Genomic DNA, 21,060 nt, shown 5'->3' on the forward strand with positions numbered 1-21,060 from the left:
ATCAACTAATCAATTTCAGAAAGACTGATTTGGGATTCCTGTATTCCTGAACCAATAAGGTCTGCATCAGGTCTCAAGAAACTTTGGGATAACTTTATTCATGTTTACCTTTTTTTGTAACACACACTTTGGAGTACAGACAGCCAAGACAGGCACCAAGAACGCCGAGGATAAGCAACACTAGAGCAGCCAAGCAAAGGAGGACATCTAAGGAATGATAGACGTACCACGGCATTTTATACGACTCAGTCCTGAGGTGAGCTGCGCCCTTGTGCCTCATGACAAACTCGATCCAGAAGAGAGCGTTGTCGAGCGGCGGGATGGGCTGATCACGGTGGAGCCTGCAAAGCTTCTGCATGTTGTCCTTATAGGAGGAATCCGTCAAGACTTCCTGGATTCCTCCGAAGAATATATCTTGATCCATGGAGAATATATCTAAGACTTTTCCCGCTCCCCTCACTTCGATCCTGAGCAGATTATCTCGCTGATCGAAAATGAGCGGGAGCCCGAGGATTGGAACGCCATGGTAAATAGCTTCCTGGACGCCGTTCGTCCCACCGTGAGCCACAAAGAGTTTTACCTTGGGATGTCCAAGCAAGTCATTCTGGGGCATCCAATCCACCAGGAGAGTGTTGTTGCCCAGAGTGGATGGTTTAGGACCTTTATACCTCCAGATGACCTTTTGGGGGAGCTTAGCGAAAGTAGCCGCAATCTCGTCCGCTAAATCCCTCGGAAGTTTCCCGATTAGAGTCCCCAGAGACATGATGATGAATCCGTGGTCTCCAGAACTTTGGACGAACGCCTCCAGGTGGTCCGGTAGCGGCTGGGCTGGTTTACACTGGAAGCCTCCCATGTAGATGACATTGGGCATGGTTGGTCGGGGAAACTCAAAGACAAAGTCCACTCTCATCAGCCACAGGTCTGCAGCTTGAAACAGGGCGTGGTAGTCTTCTTCAGGACCTAAATACTTTTGGAGGATGCCTTCATAAGGTGGCTTTATATACTTGGCTATTTGATAATTGCCAAAGAGAAACACAAAAACATTGAGAACTCGTTGAAAAAAGCTCATCTTGTCCGAATGTTCTGTTCCCGTTATGGGCACGTAGGACAAAGGGGACGGTGCGATGGCAAAATGGCCTTCACCGTGGCTGGTCCATCTCACGTTGAAAACGAGAGGCAGCTTCAGGAAACGGGCGAGAATGACACCAGCCGGCAACCCGGGGTCTGTGAGAAGGAGATCGTACTTTTCCCTCTGGAGAGACTCCACCAAGGTTTTATTCTCAAAAACCCACGCCAGCAACTTGCTGGTTTTTTCGTGCATCTGCGAGACTTTTTCAGTTTGCTCCAATTCCAGTTTCAAACGATTCCAGAAGGATCTGCCCTCTCGCTGGATTTGCAGCAGCTGCTCCACGAACGTCACCAGAAAATCTTTGCTGAAGCCCGACTCCACGTCAAGCGTAATGGAGGTGTAGATGGGGGACTTCTCCTTGATGTACCAGCTGTCGTCAGTGCGAACGACATCGATGTGGTGACCTCTAGAATGCAGTCCCTCGATAATGACTTTCATGTTGACCCAGTGGCTTCCATCAACTGGAAAAACAAGCACCTTGCCGCCATACGATGAACTCACACACAGGGTGGAAAACAAGAGGTAGGCCCATAACATCTTCACTCTAAAATTAGGAAGAGTTGATTAATAATACATTTGATAACTGGTGTCATATCACATGTAAGCCAAACTTGAACTTGTGGAGCAAATGTTATTATTGTCTTGTGTGGACGCCGGGTCTTTAGGAGCGTTTTTATACGCTACCAAACACAGTCACTTGCCCTAAAATATATTTCATTTTGGTATCACACTAAAAAATCTCAACTTAACATATTTCAGTTGTAATTTACATTCTATAAAAATATCAAGTTTTCATTGCTTTTGCCACTTGCTTTTTAAATCATTCATACATTTCATTTAACAGTTTTTTCCCTGTATGTAATGAGAAACAAAATACCATTTTAAAAATGTGAAACAATATAAATAGCAGCCTGGAAACAATTTAGGCACAAATTTAAATTGTGTCATTGTGTGTGGGAGCATTTTAATTATTCTGCCCTCATTGTAGGTTGCATTTACAAATATACATTGCATTATGTTAGGAATAAATAACATTACAGTAGTTGGTAATAATTGATTTAAATGCAAGAGAAAGTGCATGCACAATTGTTCATTTTACTTAAATCCTGAATTATTTGGAACACTATTTACACTTGAACGCATCATCACCAACTTAATCAATAAAATGGAACATTGAGTGGGCTAACACACACACAAAAGCATAATTTCAGCTGATATAAAAAGTCGATATTACCTCATTTGACATCCAGCTTCGTTTGTCAGTCAAGAGATTCCCTTCCTACTAAAGTGTTCTGTTTGTCCTTGCAGTTCCTTCTCAAGTTGGACTTTGGCGTCGTTGTTTGATGCTCTTAAACTCTCCGCTTGAGATAACAGTAGGTCAAAGGGGGGAATTTGCTGGTGAAGTTGAACAATGTATATTGCGGATTGGTTGGTACGGCCTTAAGGTGTTGTCATGTGAAATGCTATCAGATTGGAATGTGATAGGTGTTGTAAAACAAAGTCCCTGTGCAATTTTGTTTTAAAGACAAGTTTAAGAAGACATACACATTTTAATGTCTTCTGGTTCTGTACAACCAGCCTGTATGGACTTAGCATCTTTAAAAATAACAAATGTTCCATATGCAATTTTTTTTTAAATATTTTGTCATTTACAACTTCAGTTTAGGCTGTTTGCATCAAATAGCACATTTTGCCTCATTTGTTACCACTTTGTGCATATTAAACAAAGCTAAATTTAAAGGTAATGAATTATTCATAAAATGTCGTGCCGCGCGGAGATTTCCTCTTTGTATGAAATTGGATAATATTTGAATATTTTTATTGATTGCCCTAGGATATGAGACTAGCGTCTTCATCATATTGAAATAGAAAATGGATATGAAAATACAATGGAGCAAAGGAAAAAAAAACATTGGTGAGTGGATTTTACTTTTTTTATTCTGTACAAAGTAAAGAATCAATGTCAAAAAGCATTTATCCAACCTATCTGATTATTCTGTGTGCACATAGATATTGATACCAACTTACGACTATAAATCAACACACTCAGTAAAAAAAAGAAGGAAAATATGACATTTCCCTGTTATTATGCTATACTTTCCATAGTTATTGGGGGAGGGCAAAACTATAGAATTTTTCCTTTTTTCTTTATTTGAAAATTCTCTATTTTGTTTTATAATACGATTTTATTAACTTTATTCAGTAAAAATATATATATTTAGTACTAAAAGGATTAACAGTTATACACCATGTTTGTATGCCAAATGTAAATATTGTGGTCTACATGATGCAAAATGTTATGTCCTCGTTTGTGGACATAAGTGATTTGTTTATTTTTTTCTTGTTATTTTTAATGACCAGAAATAGTCACTTGGTTAAGATGATTCTAATCATGCTCAATCCTCTTATAATAACTTTGCAGAGAGAATTTGGAGCAAAGTACAAGCAAAATCGTTCGTAATTGGCAGGCCTATTCGCGTTTGACTTTCTTATTCCATAAAAAGGAGCACAAGCATCTGATTGTGATCAAAAATGTTAATAATAGAACCAGCAAAGCTCCAAACAGGAACAGATACACATCCAAAGAAAAATAGGCATACCACGGCAGATTGTATGACTCAGAACGCAGATGTGCTGCCCCTTTGTGTCGCATGACAAACTCAATCCAGAAGAGAGCATTTTCGAGCGGCGGAATAGGATGATCTCTGTGGAGCCTGGAAAGCCTTTGCATGTTGCTCTGATAGGACGGATTAGTCAAGACTTCCTGTACACCTTCAAAGAATACATTCTGCTCTAAGGAGAAGATATCCAGGTTTTTCCCTGCACCCCTCACTTCGATCCTGAGCAGATTATCTCGCTGGTCGAAAATGAGCGGTAGCCCGAGGATTGGAACGCCATGGTAAATGGCTTCCTGGATACCGTTCGTCCCACCGTGAGCCACAAAGAGTTTTATTTTGGGATGTCCCAGCAAGTCATTCTGCGGCATCCAATCCATCAGGAGAGTGTTATTACCCAGAGTGGATGGTTTAGGACCTTTATACCTCCAGATGACCTTCTGGGGGAGCTTGGCGAAAGCAGCCGCGATCTCGTTGGCTAAGTCACTAGGAAATTCCCCAATCAGAGTCCCCAGAGACATGATGATGACTCCGTGGTCTCCAGAACTCTGGACGAAGTCCTCCAGGTGGTCCGGCAGTGGCTTGGCTGGTTTACACTGGAAGCCTCCCATGTATATGACATTGGGCATGGTTGGTCGGGGAAACTCAAAGACAAAGTCCACTCTCATCAGCCACAGATCTGCAGATTGCAGCAGCCTGTAGTAGTCTTCATCGGGGCCAAAATGCTTTTTGATGAAGCCTTCATAATGCGGTCTGATGTACATTGCAACCCGATAATTCATAAAAAGTTGGAAAAAAACATTCAGAACTCTTTGAAAAAAGGTCATGTCTTCGGAAAATTCAGTTCCCGTCAAGGGGATGTACGACAGGGGCGATGGCGCAATTGCAAAATGGCCCTCGCCATGACTGGTCCATCTCACGTTATAAACGAGTGGTAGCTTCAGGTAACGCGCGAGAATGACACCAGTTGGCGTTACCGGGTCCGTCAGAACCAGGTCATAGTTGGCACTTTGCAGAGACTCCAATAAGGTTTTATTCTCAAACATCCACTCCAGTAACTCCCATATTTTTTTATACATCAGTGAAGATTTTTCCATTTTTTCTTTTTCCAATTTATGACGGGTCCAGATGGAATTTCCCGCCCGCTGTATTTTCAGCATCTCCTCCACGAACTTCACAATGAAATCTTCGCTGAAGCCCGACTCCATGTCGAGCGTAATGGAGGTGTAGATGGGGGACTTCTCCTTGATGTACCAGCTGTCATTGGTTCGCACGACGTCAACCTGGTGGCCTCTAGAGTGAAGTCCCTCGATAATGACTTTCATGTTGACCCAGTGGCTTCCATCCACTGGAAAAACAAGCACTTTGCCACCATACGCCGAAGTTGCACACAGAGTGGAAACAAGGAAGCCGACCCAGGACCAAAACATCTTCACTCTACAATTCGGAGAAGGGAAAATCATATCAAAAGAGTGAACCATTGCAATGCACTAATGGCACTGAAAAACGAGCATCCACTGCAAGTTTAAGGACAGTTGTCAGCGGCAGGCAATGAGTTAATTTTGGGTCACCCCCCTTTTCCCTTACTGGTCACTAATTCATACCTGTCAACCTCTGCCGATAACTGCCCTTATAAATGATTATGATTCCCCTTACACCGTAACGACTCGTACGGTGTTTGTAAGGTTTTTTGGGGGTTTGTAAGGGGAATCGTACGGTGTTTGTAAGGTTTTTTGGGGGTTTGTAAGGGGAATCATAATCATTTATAAGGGCAGTTATCGGCAGAGGTTGACAGGTATGCTAATTTGTACAAAATAAAGGCTCATTTCATGTTAATTTATGGCGACGCTTTACATCTCACTGTACTTTTATAATGACAATAAAGGCATTCAATTCAATTCATTGATGACAACCCAATGATGGCGCCATTTTGACTTAAGGGGTCGAAAGAACGAATGTAACTGCGGATAGGAAAAGAAAAAGAAAAGCATTTGATTCTGTTTGTACAGTATAAATGAAATACAAATTGCCTTTCAGGCAGAACAATGCCGCGGGCCGAAACGGACCCACTAGTGGGCCGTGTTCAGCCCACTGGCCATATGTTTGACAGTTATAATCTACACTCTGTCATGCTTTGGTGCTCGTTACGAAGTTCAATGGGGATGTTTAACTATCTTCCATTCATATCGGTGACTGAGCATGCTTGCTTCGACTTCAGATAAGAAAGCTTTGACATTCTGAAATTACGTTAAACAACCATGTTCACATACTAGAATGTGAAGGTTATAAATCATGTTGATCATACTATTTTATTTCTTAATAGAGCAATGTAATGCCTCATAATCAGAATATAAATGCCCTTCTCCAAGACATCCCCTGCTATGTAGTCATTTGAATGATCTCAGTAAAACTACGGTCACCTATTTAAAAAAGGCAGCATTTATCACATTCGCTTAAATGAATTACAATATATATGATTAATTCCTTGGAAGTATTATAGATGAACTTACAGTGCCTTAAAGGACTCGATCCACAGAAGACAAGGGAGTAAAATGGAGGGACATGTCCCTACCAATATTTAGCCGTTACTGAGAACTCACAATCATGGCAGCCACTATCCCTTGTGTTTAGTCAATGATTATGTTGCACAAAAGTTTAAATGCTAGAAGTCCCACCTCTCACCTCAATATTTTTTTCTCACAGGAAGCGGGAATCTCGCTAAATCTTCCCGTGTTTGGCTGTCCAAGCTGTCACTCCAAATGCTCGGAAAATTGCTTTGCAAACTACATGCAACCTGCTAGCTAGAATTTACACTGGAACTTTAACATATTTGTCTCTTAACAGTTGAAAAAAAGTCAAGTCTGGTACTAAATTGCCAACTTGTCACCAGCGACGTGTTTGAAAGGTGAGAATGCATCTTTTTAGTGTCTTTTAAAGCATATTTTTAGGAGTCAAGGCTAAATTCAGATCATTTTTTAAATGCACAAATCAGATTTTTATTTTTCTGTTAAGGCTTTTTAGTTACAGATATTGTTAAAAGAAGTATATGTCAAATAGATACCATGCACTTGATTCAAGTAAAACATTTTTTTGTTATTTATAATTATTTTCATTCATGTTTAAAGATAAATCATTCAATCGCTTCTAGAGACAGCATAGATTATGTTCTTGCACACAGCAAAACTTTTTGTTTACCACTTTAACGCATCATTATAGCATTTTAAAAATTTGTCTTAGAACACTACAATCATTCTAAACAACGAGATTAACCACATTTAATCACGGAATGACAAAACTTGTGTGCAGATAGCACAAAAGTGCAATGATGTGCAAATCATTTTATATCCATTTGTCCTATTTATCCAAAGTCCATCCAAAATCTAGGCGGATAAAGACATGAATCTGTACTTAACCTTGTCGAGCTAGGTTAGATGAGGTTAGAACTTTATTTCATCCCGTATTCAGGAAATTTCTTGGTTGCAGTAGCAAGAAAGACACAAGACACACAAGACATTGTAGACCTAGGTGAAAAAAACTGGAGCCACACACAGGAAGTCCACAAGGTGGGGACCCTCTGCAGACTGAGAGATAAGTGTTTGTTACAGTACTTTTCCGATGTTATAAAGTAATACATACTTCAATATTTCCCGAATGAATAAGGTTTCATCTAATCTAATCTAATACATCTAGTCACGTTTCATTTTCCCCCTCCATAAGGCAGAGCACATACACCTGGTCATGAAAAAAATAACTAAAAACAGAGCCAGCACAGCTCCTGTTAGGAACAGATACACGTCGAAACAATAGTAGATGTACGAGGGCATTTTATAGGAATCGGTCTTGAGGTGAGCTGCGCCTTTGTGTCTCATTACAAATTCAATCCAGAAGATGGCGTTGTTAAGTGGTGAGATGGGCTTATCTTTGTGTAACCTGGACAGTCTCTGCATGTTGTTTCTATAGGTCTGGTTAGCAATAACTTCCTGCATGGCCTTCAGAAAGATGTCATCTTTGTCCAGCAAGGCTAGTGTGACCACCACGGCCGCCCCTCGTTCTGACAGACGCAGCAGATTGTCATGTTGGTCGAAAAATAAAGGTATTCCCACTACTGGGACTCCGTGGTAAATTGCTTCCTGAACGCCGTTCGTCCCGCCGTGAGCCACGAAGAGTTTCATTTTGGGATGTCCAAGCAAATCATTCTGCGGCATCCAGTCCACCAGGAGAGTGTTATTGCCCAGAGTGGAAGGTTTCTCACCTTTATAGCGCCAGATGACCTTCTGAGGAAGTTTGGCAAAATCTGCTGCTATCTTGTCAGCCAATTCAACAGCGAGTTCATTCACAAAAGTCCCCAGAGACATAAGGATGACACCGTGCTCTCCAGAACTTTGGACAAAGTCCTCCAGGTGGTCGGGTAGAGGCTCGGCTGGTTTACACTGGAAGCCTCCCATGTAGACAATATTGGGCATGGTAGGGCGTGGAAACTCAAAAACAAAGTCCACTCTCATGAGCCACAGATCAGCGGAAGCCAGCAAGTGGTGCATGTCGACATCAGGTCCAAGATATTTGTCACAAATCTTCTGGTATACGTTCTTGATGACCAGAACGTGTTGTGTATACCCAACCAGAAAAACAAAGACGTTTTTGACTCTTTGAAGAAAGCTCATCTTGTTGGTATTCCCAGTCCCCGTAATGGGAATGTAAGAAAGCGGCGATGGCGCGATGGCGATGTGGGCTTCGGTGGCGATAATCCAACGGACGTTGTACACCACAGGGAGGTCCAAATATTTGGCCACGATAACACCTGCGCCCCAGCAGGGGTCAATGAGAACCAGGTCGAAGTTGCTGTCCTTCAGTGTCCTCAACAAATCTTTGTTGTCCAGTATCGCCGTGGTGAAGCCACCCACCGTCTGGTGAGCTTCCATGAACATCCCAAACATTCCCACGCTCATGTGGAGAAACGTCACGATCGGGAGGGCGCCTCGTTCGTATTCGATGATCTCGTAAACCAAGCTGGTGATGAAGTCTTTGTCTAAGCTCTTTTCCACTGGAACGCTTATAGTGTGGAAGTAGGAGGCGTTGTCCTTCATGTACCACGTCTTGCTGGGGCGCACAATAGTCAAGTTGTGTCCTTGAGAGTGCAACTCTCGCATAAGGATTTCCATGTTCACCCAGTGACTGCCTTCAATGGGAAAGACCAGGATGTTACCTCCCCGGCAGGCTCGGCAGAGGAAAAGTAAGGTCAGAAGGGCGCTGCAGCAACACGTCAGTCTCATCTGGAATCAAAAAGTGACACAAGCTGAAACTCAAGACACATCGGAGTTCAATACGTTATGGAGAAAGGTGCGTAACGGTCAAACAATTATGTGAAATCACCTGCGGTAGTGACAGGAGGGTGTGCAAAAGGACATTCAAATACAAATTAAAAGTTACAATTATTCCCTAGAGCACATGTGTCAAAGTGGTGGGCCGGGGGCCAAATCTGGCCCGCCGCATCATTTTGTGTGGCCCGGGAAAGTAAATCACGAGTGCCGACTTTCTGTTTTAGGATCAAATTAAAATGAAGAGTATAGATGTATATTATATTTCCTGATTTTCCCCCTTTTAAATCAATAATTGTAATTTTTTAATCATTTTTTTCTGTGTTTTTAGTTCAAAAATCATTTTGTAAAATCTAAAAATATATTAAAAAAGCTCAAATAAACATTGTTTTAGATCTAAAAAAAAACCTGAATATTCAGGGCTTTTTAATCCAGTTCTTTTAATTCATTTATTTAAAAAATCTAAATATATCTAAAACGGTCCGACCCACGTGAAATCAAGTTGACGTTAAAGCGGCCCGCGAACCAACCCGAGTCTGACACCCTTGCCCTAGAGTTTTTATGAAGTAGATTTTCAACACTTAACGCTATACATGTCATTATGAATCAGCATTCTGCCTTGTTCCTTGTGAATTAGTGGTGTTTTTTTTTCAACAAAAATGTGATTGTTTAATAAGCTTCTTAGATTTTTCCCCCCCTTTTTGGCCCTCTTGGAGTTTCGGCTGTAGTTACATGTTGTCTCAGAATGTGAGTCATTTTCAGAGGATTTTGAAAAAAACTACAATTAATAAGAATCTTTAAAAAAAAAACACGTCTGAGTGGCATGCTACAATGATAATTTGATCATCAAGATATAACGGTAGATGAAGCTAAATTTAATTTAATCTACAGGTTTCCACTGGAAAAAAGAAGTTCAGCTAATATTACAGAATAAAAGTAATAATAGGGTTTGAAATTCATAACTGTATACACAATTATTTCCCCCATGATATTTTATGTAAACATCATTTTTTTCCTCAACATGTTGCATAGCCTGTTATCCTTTACATCTGAAATGATAATAGTAAGAAACAAGAACAGATATCATTTAATTTTGCAACCAATTGCTCAAATTATAAATCTGATGGCTAACCTGCTGTATTTATCAATCTTTACATGCAGTACCAGCATCATAAACATATCCACACGATTGTAGTTGTTATATATACCATCAATGCATCGTTGCATAGGCTATGCGGCCCGCTTTAACGTCAACTTGATTTCACGTGGGCCGGACCATTTTAGATATAATATTTAGATTTTTTTCTTATAAATGGATTAAAAGAGCTGGAATAAAAGCCCTGAATATTCAGTTTTTTTATAGATCTAAAACAATGTTTATTTTAGCTTTTTTAATATATTTTTAGATTTTACAAAATGATTTTTGAACTAAAAACAAAGACAATATGGATTAAAAAAAATAGCAATTATTCATTTAAAAGGGGTAAAATCAGGAAATTTAATATACATCTATACTCTTCATTTTAATTTGATCCTAAAACAGAAAGTCGGCACTCATGATTTACTTTCCCAGGCCACACAAAATGATCAGGCGGGCCAGATTTGGCCCCCGGACCGCCACTTTGACACCTGTGTGTGGGCTATGCCATAGCCATCATTGTTAAAAAAAAGCAGTTCATTTGAGTTTCTTGTTTGTAAAGGGCGTTGTCAAATCTGAGGCTCTTTGAATGGAAGCAGAGGTGATCAAATTGGGATTTGGAAAGTTTTCAAAGTCACGCAAAGTTAAACCGAATTGCGAAGCTTGCAGATGCATGTCTGTAAATGTTATATACTTACTGTGGATTCCTTGTTGTTTTTCTCATTCGTATTCAGTAGGTTGTGTGGGTTGTTTTTGTCTCTCCCTCTCCCTCTTCCTCTCCCTCTCCCTCTCCCTCTCCCTCTCCCTCTCCCTCTCCCTCTCACTCTCACTCTCACTCTCAATCTCACTCTCCCTCTCCCTAGTGTGTGTATGTAGTTAATTATTTACACGCCCTAAATATGCTTAATATCACTATGTTGCCCTTATTTACTAAACGTTTCTATCTATTTGTTTAATGGCATTTTCTTTGCAGTCTCGGTTTTTCTAAATTTCCACATAGAATTTGTGTACAAAAACGTCTCATTCTCTTCATATTTTATTTTTAACTAAACCTAGTCTTGTTGAATGGAAACCTATTGCATTCACCTGACTGTTTTTTATAATTAATATACTTTGGGGTTGTTTTTTGAATTATTTTTTTAAAATGTGTTTTTCTAAGTAGTTTATTTTAGCGGCTGTTTTTTGAATGATTTTATACATTTAAAAAAACACAAGCAACAGTTATCTAGATACTTGGAAGAGACCTGTTTCACTATTCTCAGGCAAACATTGCAACACCTGAATGGCCTTTTCTCCTAATGCAACGCAAATGCACGAGTTGCCTGCGTAAGGTCGCAAACTATAATAACAATCCCATGAATGTGACTTAATGACTGTGCTATCTCCCAGTATCTTAGCAACTTGCTGAAAATAATCATTCAAAAACCAGCCCTGAAAAAAAATTACTCAGGAAACCCAAAGTTAAAAAAATCATTCGAAAAACAACCCTCAAAATGAATTAACTAAGAAAACGCAATTGGAAAAAAAATAATAAAATATTTCAGAAAATAAAATGGCTAAAATAAATCATTAATTTAATTAATTATTAAAAACAGAGTTTTTAAAAAAATATATTTAAAAAAAAAAACACAAATAAATCAATTTGTGAAAACGGTCCGGGCTTTTTTTATTTTTAAAGTGAATGCAATACGCTTCTGTTAGATTGGTTTTGGGTCAAAATAATGATAAATATAAGACTAAAAAATGCCAATTGCATGAAAAACAAACCACATAGAAAAAAAAAAAAACGATGGCAGATATAAAATCAGCTGTGGCGGGCCGTCAGGGCCTTCAAGGCCTTCTCTGCTGGCCTAAGAAATATCTGAATCATATATTATATTTTGTCCATGAATACTTATTAAATAATTCCAAATTATCTGTTAGCTTCCTTTAATTGCTTTTCCCCCTGGTTGAACTGCTTCCAGATGTGTGTTTTTATATTGAAGCATTTAACCACATTTCACATTTCAGCCATTATTTGTTGCGAGGGTCAGATATCTGCCTCAAGGCCTTCACAATCAGTTCTGCAGGCTCTGCTGCATTAAACAAGCATCAATAAGACTCTTGCTTTAACCAATCAGAATTCGATTTGGTGACACCAGGCCTTCTCGCAGGCGTAGGGATACATCGTTGCCTTCTCGCAGTCGTAGGGATACATCATCGCTTTCACCAACTATGATTGGCTAGTGATAGAGTAGGCGGGCCAAAGCCAGAGTGAGCCAGCCAGAGTGAGCAATCTCAACCCACAATGGCCGACGGAGGAAAACAAATTGATTTGGTTGCAGATTTGCTGGCAAAGCCATTTTCAAGATGGACTTTTCAAGAAAAAAAGCTGGACATCATTAAGAAAGGTCGGACACCTCCAAAGCAAGCAAGCCTGTCGCCACCGGGGACGAACATTTTCAGCACTAAATCGAATAAAAAAGTATGCCAGAAATACGACAGGACAGGCTCGACTTTCAGCATTAGCTTTGATGGCGATAGAAAAGGAGGAAAGAAAGGAGGATGGATATTGTGTACAGTTAAAAATGATTTTTTAGTGAGTAAAATATGGCTATATTCCTAAATAATATTTCAATTGTATGAGGTTATTGTTGATGATTTTTTATGTGTTGCAGCTGTAGCTGCAGTAGAGGTTTTATAGCCATAAAATAGTTTTTGAGGGTTGGATTGATTCGTTGAAGGCTCTACGAGAAAATGCACGTACCGCCACTGAAAATCGGTGACCAAAAATTGCAACGAATCAGGTTGAGAAAATATGCAATGAAAAATAATCTTAGCGACCATTTAATGTCAATATAATACATGTTTTCACATCTTAAGTAATTTAGCTGGAGAATTATCATAACTCTGATCAAGGTGTGCTTCAAATTGGGGAAATTGTTATTTTATGTTGCTGTAGGGAGGAGTCTGATTGTGTCAAGACAATGATTAAGTGACCTCAAGAACTGCAAGTAACCAAAGATGAGAAGACTGTGTGTGTGTGTATGTGTGTGTTAGGATTTAAAGGGGTGGTGCTTCCCAGATGCAAGCGAAGGAAGAACGCAGAGGCAGTGAGCATCGCTACTCTGTTTCCTGACGCCACTCGGAGACAGGTATGCATCCATTCATTCTGCTTTTATTTTGCCATAATGAAGTTTTGTATTGTTTTTTTTTCTGATGCAAATGCAACCCCTAATGCAGCTTCCAGGAAAACAATGGTCGGGCGCCTCCTCTGAGATGCTGCCGAGAGCAGGGGGGGCGGCTGCCTCCTCTCTCGCGTTGCTGCTACTGTTGCCGCTGCTGCGCTGTTGCCACCTGTGCCACTCGCTGCGTAAGTTGCCGGCCGACGCTGCTAATGCCCCCATAAATAACCCCATTTCAGATAGCTCAACAATATCAGGACCCAAAAGAAGCCCCCGTACTGATGTTATTACATATTTTTGCGGTGAGAGGGACTGAACCCTTCCGTTATTATCAAAAAAATGGCAAGCAATTGTTAAAATGATTGTAAATGCCGTGTTTATTGTAAACAGGTCCCAAAGTTGGCCCCAGTGCTCTTTATTAAATATGTCACAATTATGATTTCGCATGTGAAAATAATATAGCTTTCAGATTATTGGATTATTAACCTAAGAATAATCAAAATGAATTGCAAGACCTCGGCTCGCCCGAATCTAAAAGCCACAATACATCCGCAATTGATTAATTAATCAACCCTGAGACAGAAAATAAATAAAAATCAAGCTCCAAAGATCAACTCACATACATCCCTAGAATATATTTACCAAATTCCACTGTGATCTGTCTACTAATAATAAAAAAGTAGTGTCTTCACCAGGAAGAAGAACCACAAATTAAGTCCTCTATTATAGTTTATATCTGATTGTATGTGGACACCAGATTTTGGCTCATTTCGGCCACATTTGATTACCAAATAAAGTCTTCTGGCCTGCAATATTGAACTATTGTGGTTTATTTTAATTACCACTAGTCACTTGCCCTATAAATGGTTAAACATATTGCACCAGGAATATGTTTCTGAACATATGAGTCTCCATTTCCAGCCTATCCCAACTTTGATCCACATGTACAAAATTCTGATTTTCTTATTTAATGTTATTTGATTTATTTCTCCACAGTTTTCTCTCGTATTTCAAATCATGCATTAAACTGGCTGAATCCTGAGGGAAGAGTTACAGTATAATACATCAATTGATTTACATTTTTGTTTTTTTGGCATGAATTCAGATCAATATGTTTTAAATAAAGTGTGTCGCAGCACCATCATCAATTTGAAAATCGAACCCAGTCTGAATAACGTTAATAGGAGTGGATCTTGAAAAAAAATGATAAATGGGTGGATAACACGCTCATTAATTGGGGATCGCTTGTCTCCTTCGATAGCAGATGCTGCAAATGCGAGACCCGCTGGCCATGAATAGAATCTGAAAGACAAAGCGCATCATTCAGACCGAAATTGATGGCTTTAGGCCTGTCTTGTTTATCCACGACAATAACTTCCTCTCACTAAAGTAGCAACGAGGGGAAAAGCATTAAGAAAGAGACGGACGGATTTTAATGATAAACGAAATGCTCTTGATTTTCAGGTGTTCCTAATCTCACGTCCTTTGCAAAAGCCGAAGACAAGCTCTTCAAATATCTCTTTGGCAAATATCAGAAATGGGTCCGCCCTGTGGAATATCTCAACCAGACCATATGCGTCAAGTTTGGACTGGCCATCTCCCAGCTAGTTGATGTGGTACGGTCTAAAATGTATTTGTTTTCCATTTTTTCTTTCAATTCAATGTCAATCTTGTGTTTTCACCATCAAGGATGAGAAGAACCAGCTGATGACCACCAACGTGTGGATGAAACAGGCAAGTGGAAAGACGGGAAGTATGAGCAAATCCCTTTTCTCACGCCCAGAGCGTCTATGGGAAAATTGTCGGTACACGGTCGATTGGTCGCCGGTCTTTTGGTCGCCGATCTTTTGGTCGCCGGTCTTTTGTCGCCCGGAAGGTTAGTGATAATTACCATTTAAATTGTTGCTCAAATTCCCTAAATACAAACTGCAAATTACTATTTAGTCATACTTAATGCCCTAGTAATTATTAGGCTAAAGAAAAGCTCCAAATTTCCCGGACTTTTATTGTTTTTTGTTGGAGAACTTGTTAAGACCCTGACTGACGTAGCGTCTTAAAGGGACAACGCATGTACATACAAACTCTTATACACTCATACGTCGGCTTAGTGAAACTGCTCAGGCCTATTGTTGGCTTTTATTGATGCGTCGACCGTGTTGTTTTACCTTGTTTTGTCGCCGGTCTTTTGGTCGCCCGTTGTCGCGGTCGGGGAGACCAAAAGACCGGCGACCAAAAGACCAGCGACCAATTGACCGCACACAAAATTGTCAGGGGTCTGACAAACAAACTAATGTGACTGTTTGAAAGGAATGGACTGATATGAAGCTAAGATGGAACCCTGAGGACTACTTGGGCATCACCAGCATACGAGTGCCTTCTGATAGGCTCTGGCTTCCAGATGTAGTGCTGTATGATAAGTAGGTATAATGTTGCAGAATAGATCCGATTTCTAAATAAAACTGGAGAATAAAAAGGAATAATTAGTTTTGTGTGCATTTGGAAACATTGATGCATGCAAATGTAATGGAGATTTGTAACCCTGCGTTTTGGTCAACAGTTCAGATGGTCGCTTTGAAGGCACGGTCACCAAGGCGGTTGTCAAATACGATGGAACCATAACTTGGACGCCGCCGGCTAAGTACAAGTCTGCCTGTACCATTGATGTCACCTACTTCCCATTTGACCTGCAGAACTGCTCCATGAAATTTGGCTCGTGGACTTATGACGGTTCCCAGGTGAATGTAAAGTGATGACCCCCATTTAAATGCAAAGCAAAACAATGCATTATTTTCCCTAACTTTTGATGTAATTTTATCAGGTTAATTTGGAATTAGAATGCCCAAAATATTATTTTTCAAACAAACACGTTCTGGCATGCTGTAAACCAAGGGTGTCAGACTCGGGTTGGTTCGCGGGCCGCTTTAACGACAACTTGATTTCACGTGGGCCGGACCATTTTAGATATAATATTGAGATTTTTAAATAAATGGATTAAAAGAACTGTATTAAAAGCCCTGAATATTCAGTTTTTTATAGATCTAAAACAATGTTTATTTTAGCTTTTTTTAAATATATTTTTAGATTTTACAAAATGATTTTTGAACTAAAAACACAGAAAAAATAGATTAAAAAATTACAATTATTGATTTAAAAGGGGAAAAATCAAGAAATGTAATATACATCTATACTCGTCATTTTAATTTGATCCTAAAACAGAAAGTCAGCACTCATGATTTACTTTCCCGGGCCACACAAAATTATGTGGCGGCCCAGATTTGGCCCTCGGGCCGCCACTTTGACACGTGCTATAAACCATGGTCTGCAAAGTATGGCCTGCGGCCCACCTAATATAAATCGCACTTGAATATAGTCGCAAACCCCAATACACTGTGAAAAAGTGTGATCTATAGTCAGGGAAATACGGTAATTGCACTTTCTCAATGACCAAAAACTACTGTTAGCCTGGGAATGGTTGCCATTTTTACGCGTTCTTTATTCTGCAGGTCGATGTCCTTTTGGAGGACTTCCACGTGGACAGGCAGGATTATTTCGACAACGGCGAGTGGGAGATTGTGAAGGCCACGGGTAGCCGTGGTCTGAGATTGGACAGCGGTGCTTCATATCCCACCATCACCTACTTCTTCATCATTCGACGGCTACCTCTCTTCTACACGCTGTTCCTCATCATCCCCTGCATCGGCCTGTCCGTCCTCACCGTCCTCGTCTTCTACCTGCCCTCCAATTGCGGCGAGAAGATCTCCCTCTGCACATCGGTGCTGGTGTCGCTCACCGTCTTCCTCCTGGTCATCGAGGAGATCATCCCGTCCTCGTCCAAGGCCATCCCGCTCATCGGCGAGTACCTGGTCTTCACCATGATCTTCGTCACTCTCTCCATCGTCATCACCGTCTTCGCCATTAACGTCCACCACCGCTCGTCCTCGACCCACCACGGCATGGCGCCATGGGTGCGCAAGATTTTCTTGCATAGGCTGCCCAAGCTGCTGCGCATGCGTGGCCACGTGGACCGCTACGGCACGCCGGGAGCGCCGCCGACGGGAATCGTGCCCGGGTTGGGAACGATGGAGGCTTCTTCGACCGAGCTCGGCCTCTCGCACGCCAGGCACAACATCCAAGCTGCGCTGGATTCTATCCGCTACATAACAATGCATGTGGTGAAAGAAAATGAGCTCAGAGAGGTGAGTGTTTTTGTTTGAACTACGTTTGAAATCGCAATCAGGCTAAAAGTCTTTACTCTTGCGACTACTCTTAACTCAATGGCTGTTAGCAGCTCTCAGTAAAAACGTAAAAAATTCATGGTGAATTGGATGTCTATCGTTGTCGATGGTAGAGAATGATATAATAGTAAATATTCTTTTATTTCTGTGTTACATTTGTTTAGAAACACCTATAAATATTCTTGTATATATTTTTTTTAAATAACCTTTGTAGCCTAAAAATGGCAGTAATTTTAAATAACTTTTGTAGCCTAAAAATGGCAGTAATTTTAAATAACTTTTGTAGCCTAAAAATGGCAGTAATTTTAAATAACTTTTGTAGCCTAAAAATGGCAGTAATTCTCTTTATTAATTTAAAATATGTATTCATTTTAATTCCTAAAAAAATGCATTTTTGACATGTTACAGAATATTTTCTTAATCTACTTATTTTTCAACATAGCGTGTTATCAGGGAGCTTAATTAGAGTGTATTCCTGTTTATATTCATTTTAATTAGGTTTTTATTAACAATTGATTTAATAATGTATGATTGCATTTAAGGAAATGTAAAAAATATATGTAAATAATAATACAAAATAATAATAAAAATAAATAATTATTCAAATGTTTCATAACAATAAATAAAACTGGAATTACAATTGAGATATGGCATCACATTTTGGGATATAAAGGCTACTCGTGTATGCCAAATTTTAATATTGTTTCCTACATGAAACAAAATCTGATATCCATACATGTGGATGCTAGTTCTTTATGTTTTTTTTAACATTACCAAAAATAGCCACATGCCTCATAAACACAACCAACCATGCGATCCAAACTATTTCTTATTTGTCCTTTTTTTGGGGCCCAAGGTAGTACAGAACTGGAAGTTTGTTGCCCAAGTTCTGGACCGAATGTTTCTTTGGGCCTTCCTGCTTGTGTCCGTCCTGGGTTCGGCTCTCCTCTTCATTCCTGTCATCTACAAATGGGCCAGCATTATTGTCCCCACACATATCGGCAGTTACCTCTGAAGGTTAGCTGGAGACATTGAGGTGAGGCACATCTGTGGTTAATATCCAGATAAACTAAGATTAGCTGTATGTTTATAGAAAATGTGGAAAATAACATGCTGTGAAAACGTCTAAAAAAAGATGTAATTGCTGCTATGTGGTATGACAGATTTGTATAAACATGTTCCCGAACACTGTGGATAAACACACAATAGACGGGCGAGAGCATTTTGAACCATGTGTAAAAACTAAACAATACATTAGAGGAGTGACACAAAAAAATAATTGAGCAAAAATTCTGTCTGTTAGCCACTTAACCTTAATTCATCCAAGGATTAATCTCTGACATCTTTAAAACCAGGACATGGTTAAAGAATAGGACGAAAATTTGAAATATATGTTAAAAAGATAGAAAAATCAAGTAATATGTCCCAACCCCAGCCCAAAAAAAACATTTTCTGGCGCTCTACTACTATGTGGGACTCCAAGTGCCATAAAAAAATAAGTGAAAACAGATGTGAATCTGGCTCAAACAAATCAACAAGTTCAAAATTCCAGAGGGGGGGGGGAGAGCTGTAGCACTCTTATGTAAGGGATTTCCTGGTCTTTGTTTGCTCACAAATTCAAACTGAAGGAAGACAATCGTTTGTGTGTAAACTCAGCTGCTGCGATGAGGTATGTTTGCCATCCTATTCTTAAAAATAAAGTGCACTATGTGCCATGCACTTGACTGAGTTTGTTGTTGTTTACTTCTTCAGATTAAAGATGCCCGTGCATGGATACCCACATTTCTCCTTGGCGCTCTTTGTGTGGTTGTCAATTTGGAGTGTTTGTTTCTGTGGTAAGATTCTCGTAGCACCCTTCGAGGGAAGCCACTGGTTGAACATGGAGGTTTTGATTAAAAAACTTCACTCAAACGGTCACGCCATCGATGTGATACGGACTGATAAGAGCTGGTACATCAAGACCGGCATGCCACACTACAACCCCATCACGGTATCCGTGAGCGAAGTGTTCGACTCGGACTTTGTCAATCCCCTACTGGAGAAGACTTTTGCCTTGGAGAGGCAGCAAAGCTCCTTGATGACCTTTCTGGGCGTGCACCTTCAAATGTTCAAGGCTATGTCCGGAACTAGCGCGATCATGTGCAAAATGGCTACCGAGATTTTAAACGACGACAATTTAATGGCGCGTCTGAGGGAGAGTCGGTACGACCTGGTTCTCGCTGACCCGGAGTTGGGGGCGGGTACCATGCTGGCTCATGCTCTGCAGGTTCCTTTGGTCTATAACGTACGCTGGGTGATGAGTAAAGAGGCGCATCAGGTCATTGCGCCTTCTCCTTTGTCTTATGTTCCCGCGACTGGCTCCGGACTTTCTGATAAGATGGCTTTCTTTCAGAGGATTAAGAACCTTGTATATTTCGCCACCTGGGAATTCCTGTATGCGTTTTTAGTCATACCGCAATATCAAGCTGTCTGCGATCGGTTCTTTGGCCCAGAGGTGAGGTTTGTTGAACTTATCCAGAAGGCAGACCTGTGGCTTATGAGAGCGGACTTTGTCTTTGAGTTTCCTCGCCCCACCGCTCCCAACGTCATTTACATGGGGGGCTTCCAGTGTAAGCCAGCGGAACCTCTACCTGACCACCTGGAGGAGTTTGTCCAGAGTTCTGGAGAACACGGCGTCATCGTCATGTCTCTGGGGACGATAGTGAGCCAACTGCCAGAAGATCTCGCCGACGAGATCGCGGCTGCTTTTGCAAAGCTCCCGCAAAAGGTCATTTGGAGCTATAGAGGTTCTAAGCCTTCCACTTTGGGCGACAACACCCTCCTCGTGGACTGGATTCCACAGAACGATCTGCTTGGGCATCCGAAGACGAAACTCTTCGTAGCTCACGGTGGGACGAGCAGCGTCCTGGAAGCAATTTACCACAGCGTTCCGGTGGTGGGAATACCGTTGTTTTTCGACCAGCACGACAACCTGGTGCGTCTCACGGAGAGAGGAGCGGGCATGACGGTCACATTGTCGTCAGTTGACAAAGATGATAACTTCCTGAAGGCCCTCCAGGAAGTTCTTACTGAGCCTTCCTACAGGAAGAACATTCAGAGGCTCTCCAAGCTCCACAAAGATCAACCCGTCCCTCCTCTAGATAATGCTATATTCTGGATCGAGTTTGTCATGCGGCACAAGGGTGCGCCTCACCTCAGGATCGAGTCTTACAAGCTGCCCTGGTACGCCTACTACTCCATGGACGTATATCTTTTCCTATCTGGAGTCGTGCTGGTCTTGTTGTTAACAGTTTTTATGATGATCAGATTGTTGTGCTCAACTTTTTGTAAGAGGAAATTGAAACGCGACTAGAGAAGTTTTATTTCAATTTTTTTTTACAATATGTACAGTAACCTCTTCCTATATACTGCAAAAGACAAAATAATAATGAGTCAATAAAATACTTGTTTCTTCACAATGATAG

The 21,060-nt window shown here is 40.6% G+C and overlaps 3 protein-coding genes and 2 pseudogenes across 7 annotated transcripts; 2 read left to right on the forward strand and 3 right to left on the reverse strand.

Moving 5' to 3' along the window:
- Positions 1–73: 73 nt before the first annotated feature.
- Positions 74–1,629, reverse strand: LOC144092280 (UDP-glucuronosyltransferase 2B31-like). Its single transcript, XM_077624961.1, has one exon. It carries the CDS (start codon positions 1,565–1,567, stop codon positions 95–97), a length of 1,473 nt encoding a protein of 490 aa, XP_077481087.1. The 5' UTR covers positions 1,568–1,629; the 3' UTR covers positions 74–94.
- On the forward strand, positions 92–19,157 carry LOC144092175 (neuronal acetylcholine receptor subunit alpha-5-like). 3 transcript variants are annotated; one of them, XM_077624958.1, is made up of 12 exons: positions 92–1,651; positions 2,438–2,502; positions 2,964–3,044; positions 6,448–9,081; positions 13,246–13,331; positions 13,420–13,549; positions 14,826–14,977; positions 15,051–15,095; positions 15,669–15,778; positions 15,919–16,096; positions 16,865–17,557; positions 18,453–19,157. In XM_077624958.1, the coding sequence occupies exons 4-12, from the start codon at positions 9,072–9,074 to the stop codon at positions 18,609–18,611; spliced, it is 1,563 nt and encodes a 520-aa protein (XP_077481084.1). In that variant the 5' UTR covers positions 92–1,651; positions 2,438–2,502; positions 2,964–3,044; positions 6,448–9,071; the 3' UTR covers positions 18,612–19,157. The 3 variants fall into 3 exon arrangements, with proteins under 3 accessions (XP_077481084.1, XP_077481081.1, XP_077481083.1); XM_077624955.1 differs by lacking the exons at positions 92–1,651; positions 2,438–2,502; positions 2,964–3,044; positions 6,448–9,081 and adding an exon at positions 12,469–12,587; XM_077624957.1 differs by lacking the exons at positions 92–1,651; positions 2,438–2,502; positions 2,964–3,044; positions 6,448–9,081 and having other exon boundaries at positions 13,086–13,331.
- On the reverse strand, positions 3,046–6,311 carry LOC144092243 (UDP-glucuronosyltransferase 2A3 pseudogene; annotated as a pseudogene). The gene is made up of 2 exons (XR_013305998.1): positions 6,255–6,311; positions 3,046–5,181 (listed from the first exon to the last, which is right to left on the reverse strand). The product of XR_013305998.1 is annotated as a UDP-glucuronosyltransferase 2A3 pseudogene (transcript).
- LOC144092227 (UDP-glucuronosyltransferase 2C1 pseudogene) lies at positions 7,159–10,985 on the reverse strand (annotated as a pseudogene). Its single transcript, XR_013305997.1, has 2 exons — positions 10,896–10,985; positions 7,159–9,014 (listed from the first exon to the last, which is right to left on the reverse strand). The product of XR_013305997.1 is annotated as a UDP-glucuronosyltransferase 2C1 pseudogene (transcript).
- Positions 19,158–19,165: 8 nt separating the features above from the next.
- LOC144092211 (UDP-glucuronosyltransferase 2C1-like) lies at positions 19,166–21,054 on the forward strand. The gene is made up of 2 exons (XM_077624959.1): positions 19,166–19,265; positions 19,349–21,054. Exons 1-2 carry the CDS (start codon positions 19,261–19,263, stop codon positions 20,946–20,948), a joined length of 1,605 nt encoding a protein of 534 aa, XP_077481085.1. The 5' UTR covers positions 19,166–19,260; the 3' UTR covers positions 20,949–21,054.
- The last annotated feature ends 6 nt before the right edge of the window (positions 21,055–21,060 follow it).

This window comes from Stigmatopora argus, chromosome 2, assembly GCF_051989625.1.
Source record: "Stigmatopora argus isolate UIUO_Sarg chromosome 2, RoL_Sarg_1.0, whole genome shotgun sequence".
NCBI lineage: Eukaryota > Metazoa > Chordata > Actinopteri > Syngnathiformes > Syngnathidae > Stigmatopora > Stigmatopora argus.

Coding starts and splice junctions, on each gene's coding strand:
- LOC144092280 (XM_077624961.1), bottom strand. CDS start 1,567: ATGAAAGTCATTATCGAGGGACTGCATTCTAGAGGTCACCACATCGAT.
- LOC144092175 (XM_077624955.1), top strand. CDS start 12,485: ATGGCCGACGGAGGAAAACAAATTGATTTGGTTGCAGATTTGCTGGCA. Junction 13,550..14,825: donor CCACCTGTGCCACTCGCTGC/GTAAGTTGCCGG, acceptor CTTGATTTTCAG/GTGTTCCTAATCTCACGTCC. Junction 17,558..18,452: donor AAGAAAATGAGCTCAGAGAG/GTGAGTGTTTTT, acceptor TTGGGGCCCAAG/GTAGTACAGAACTGGAAGTT.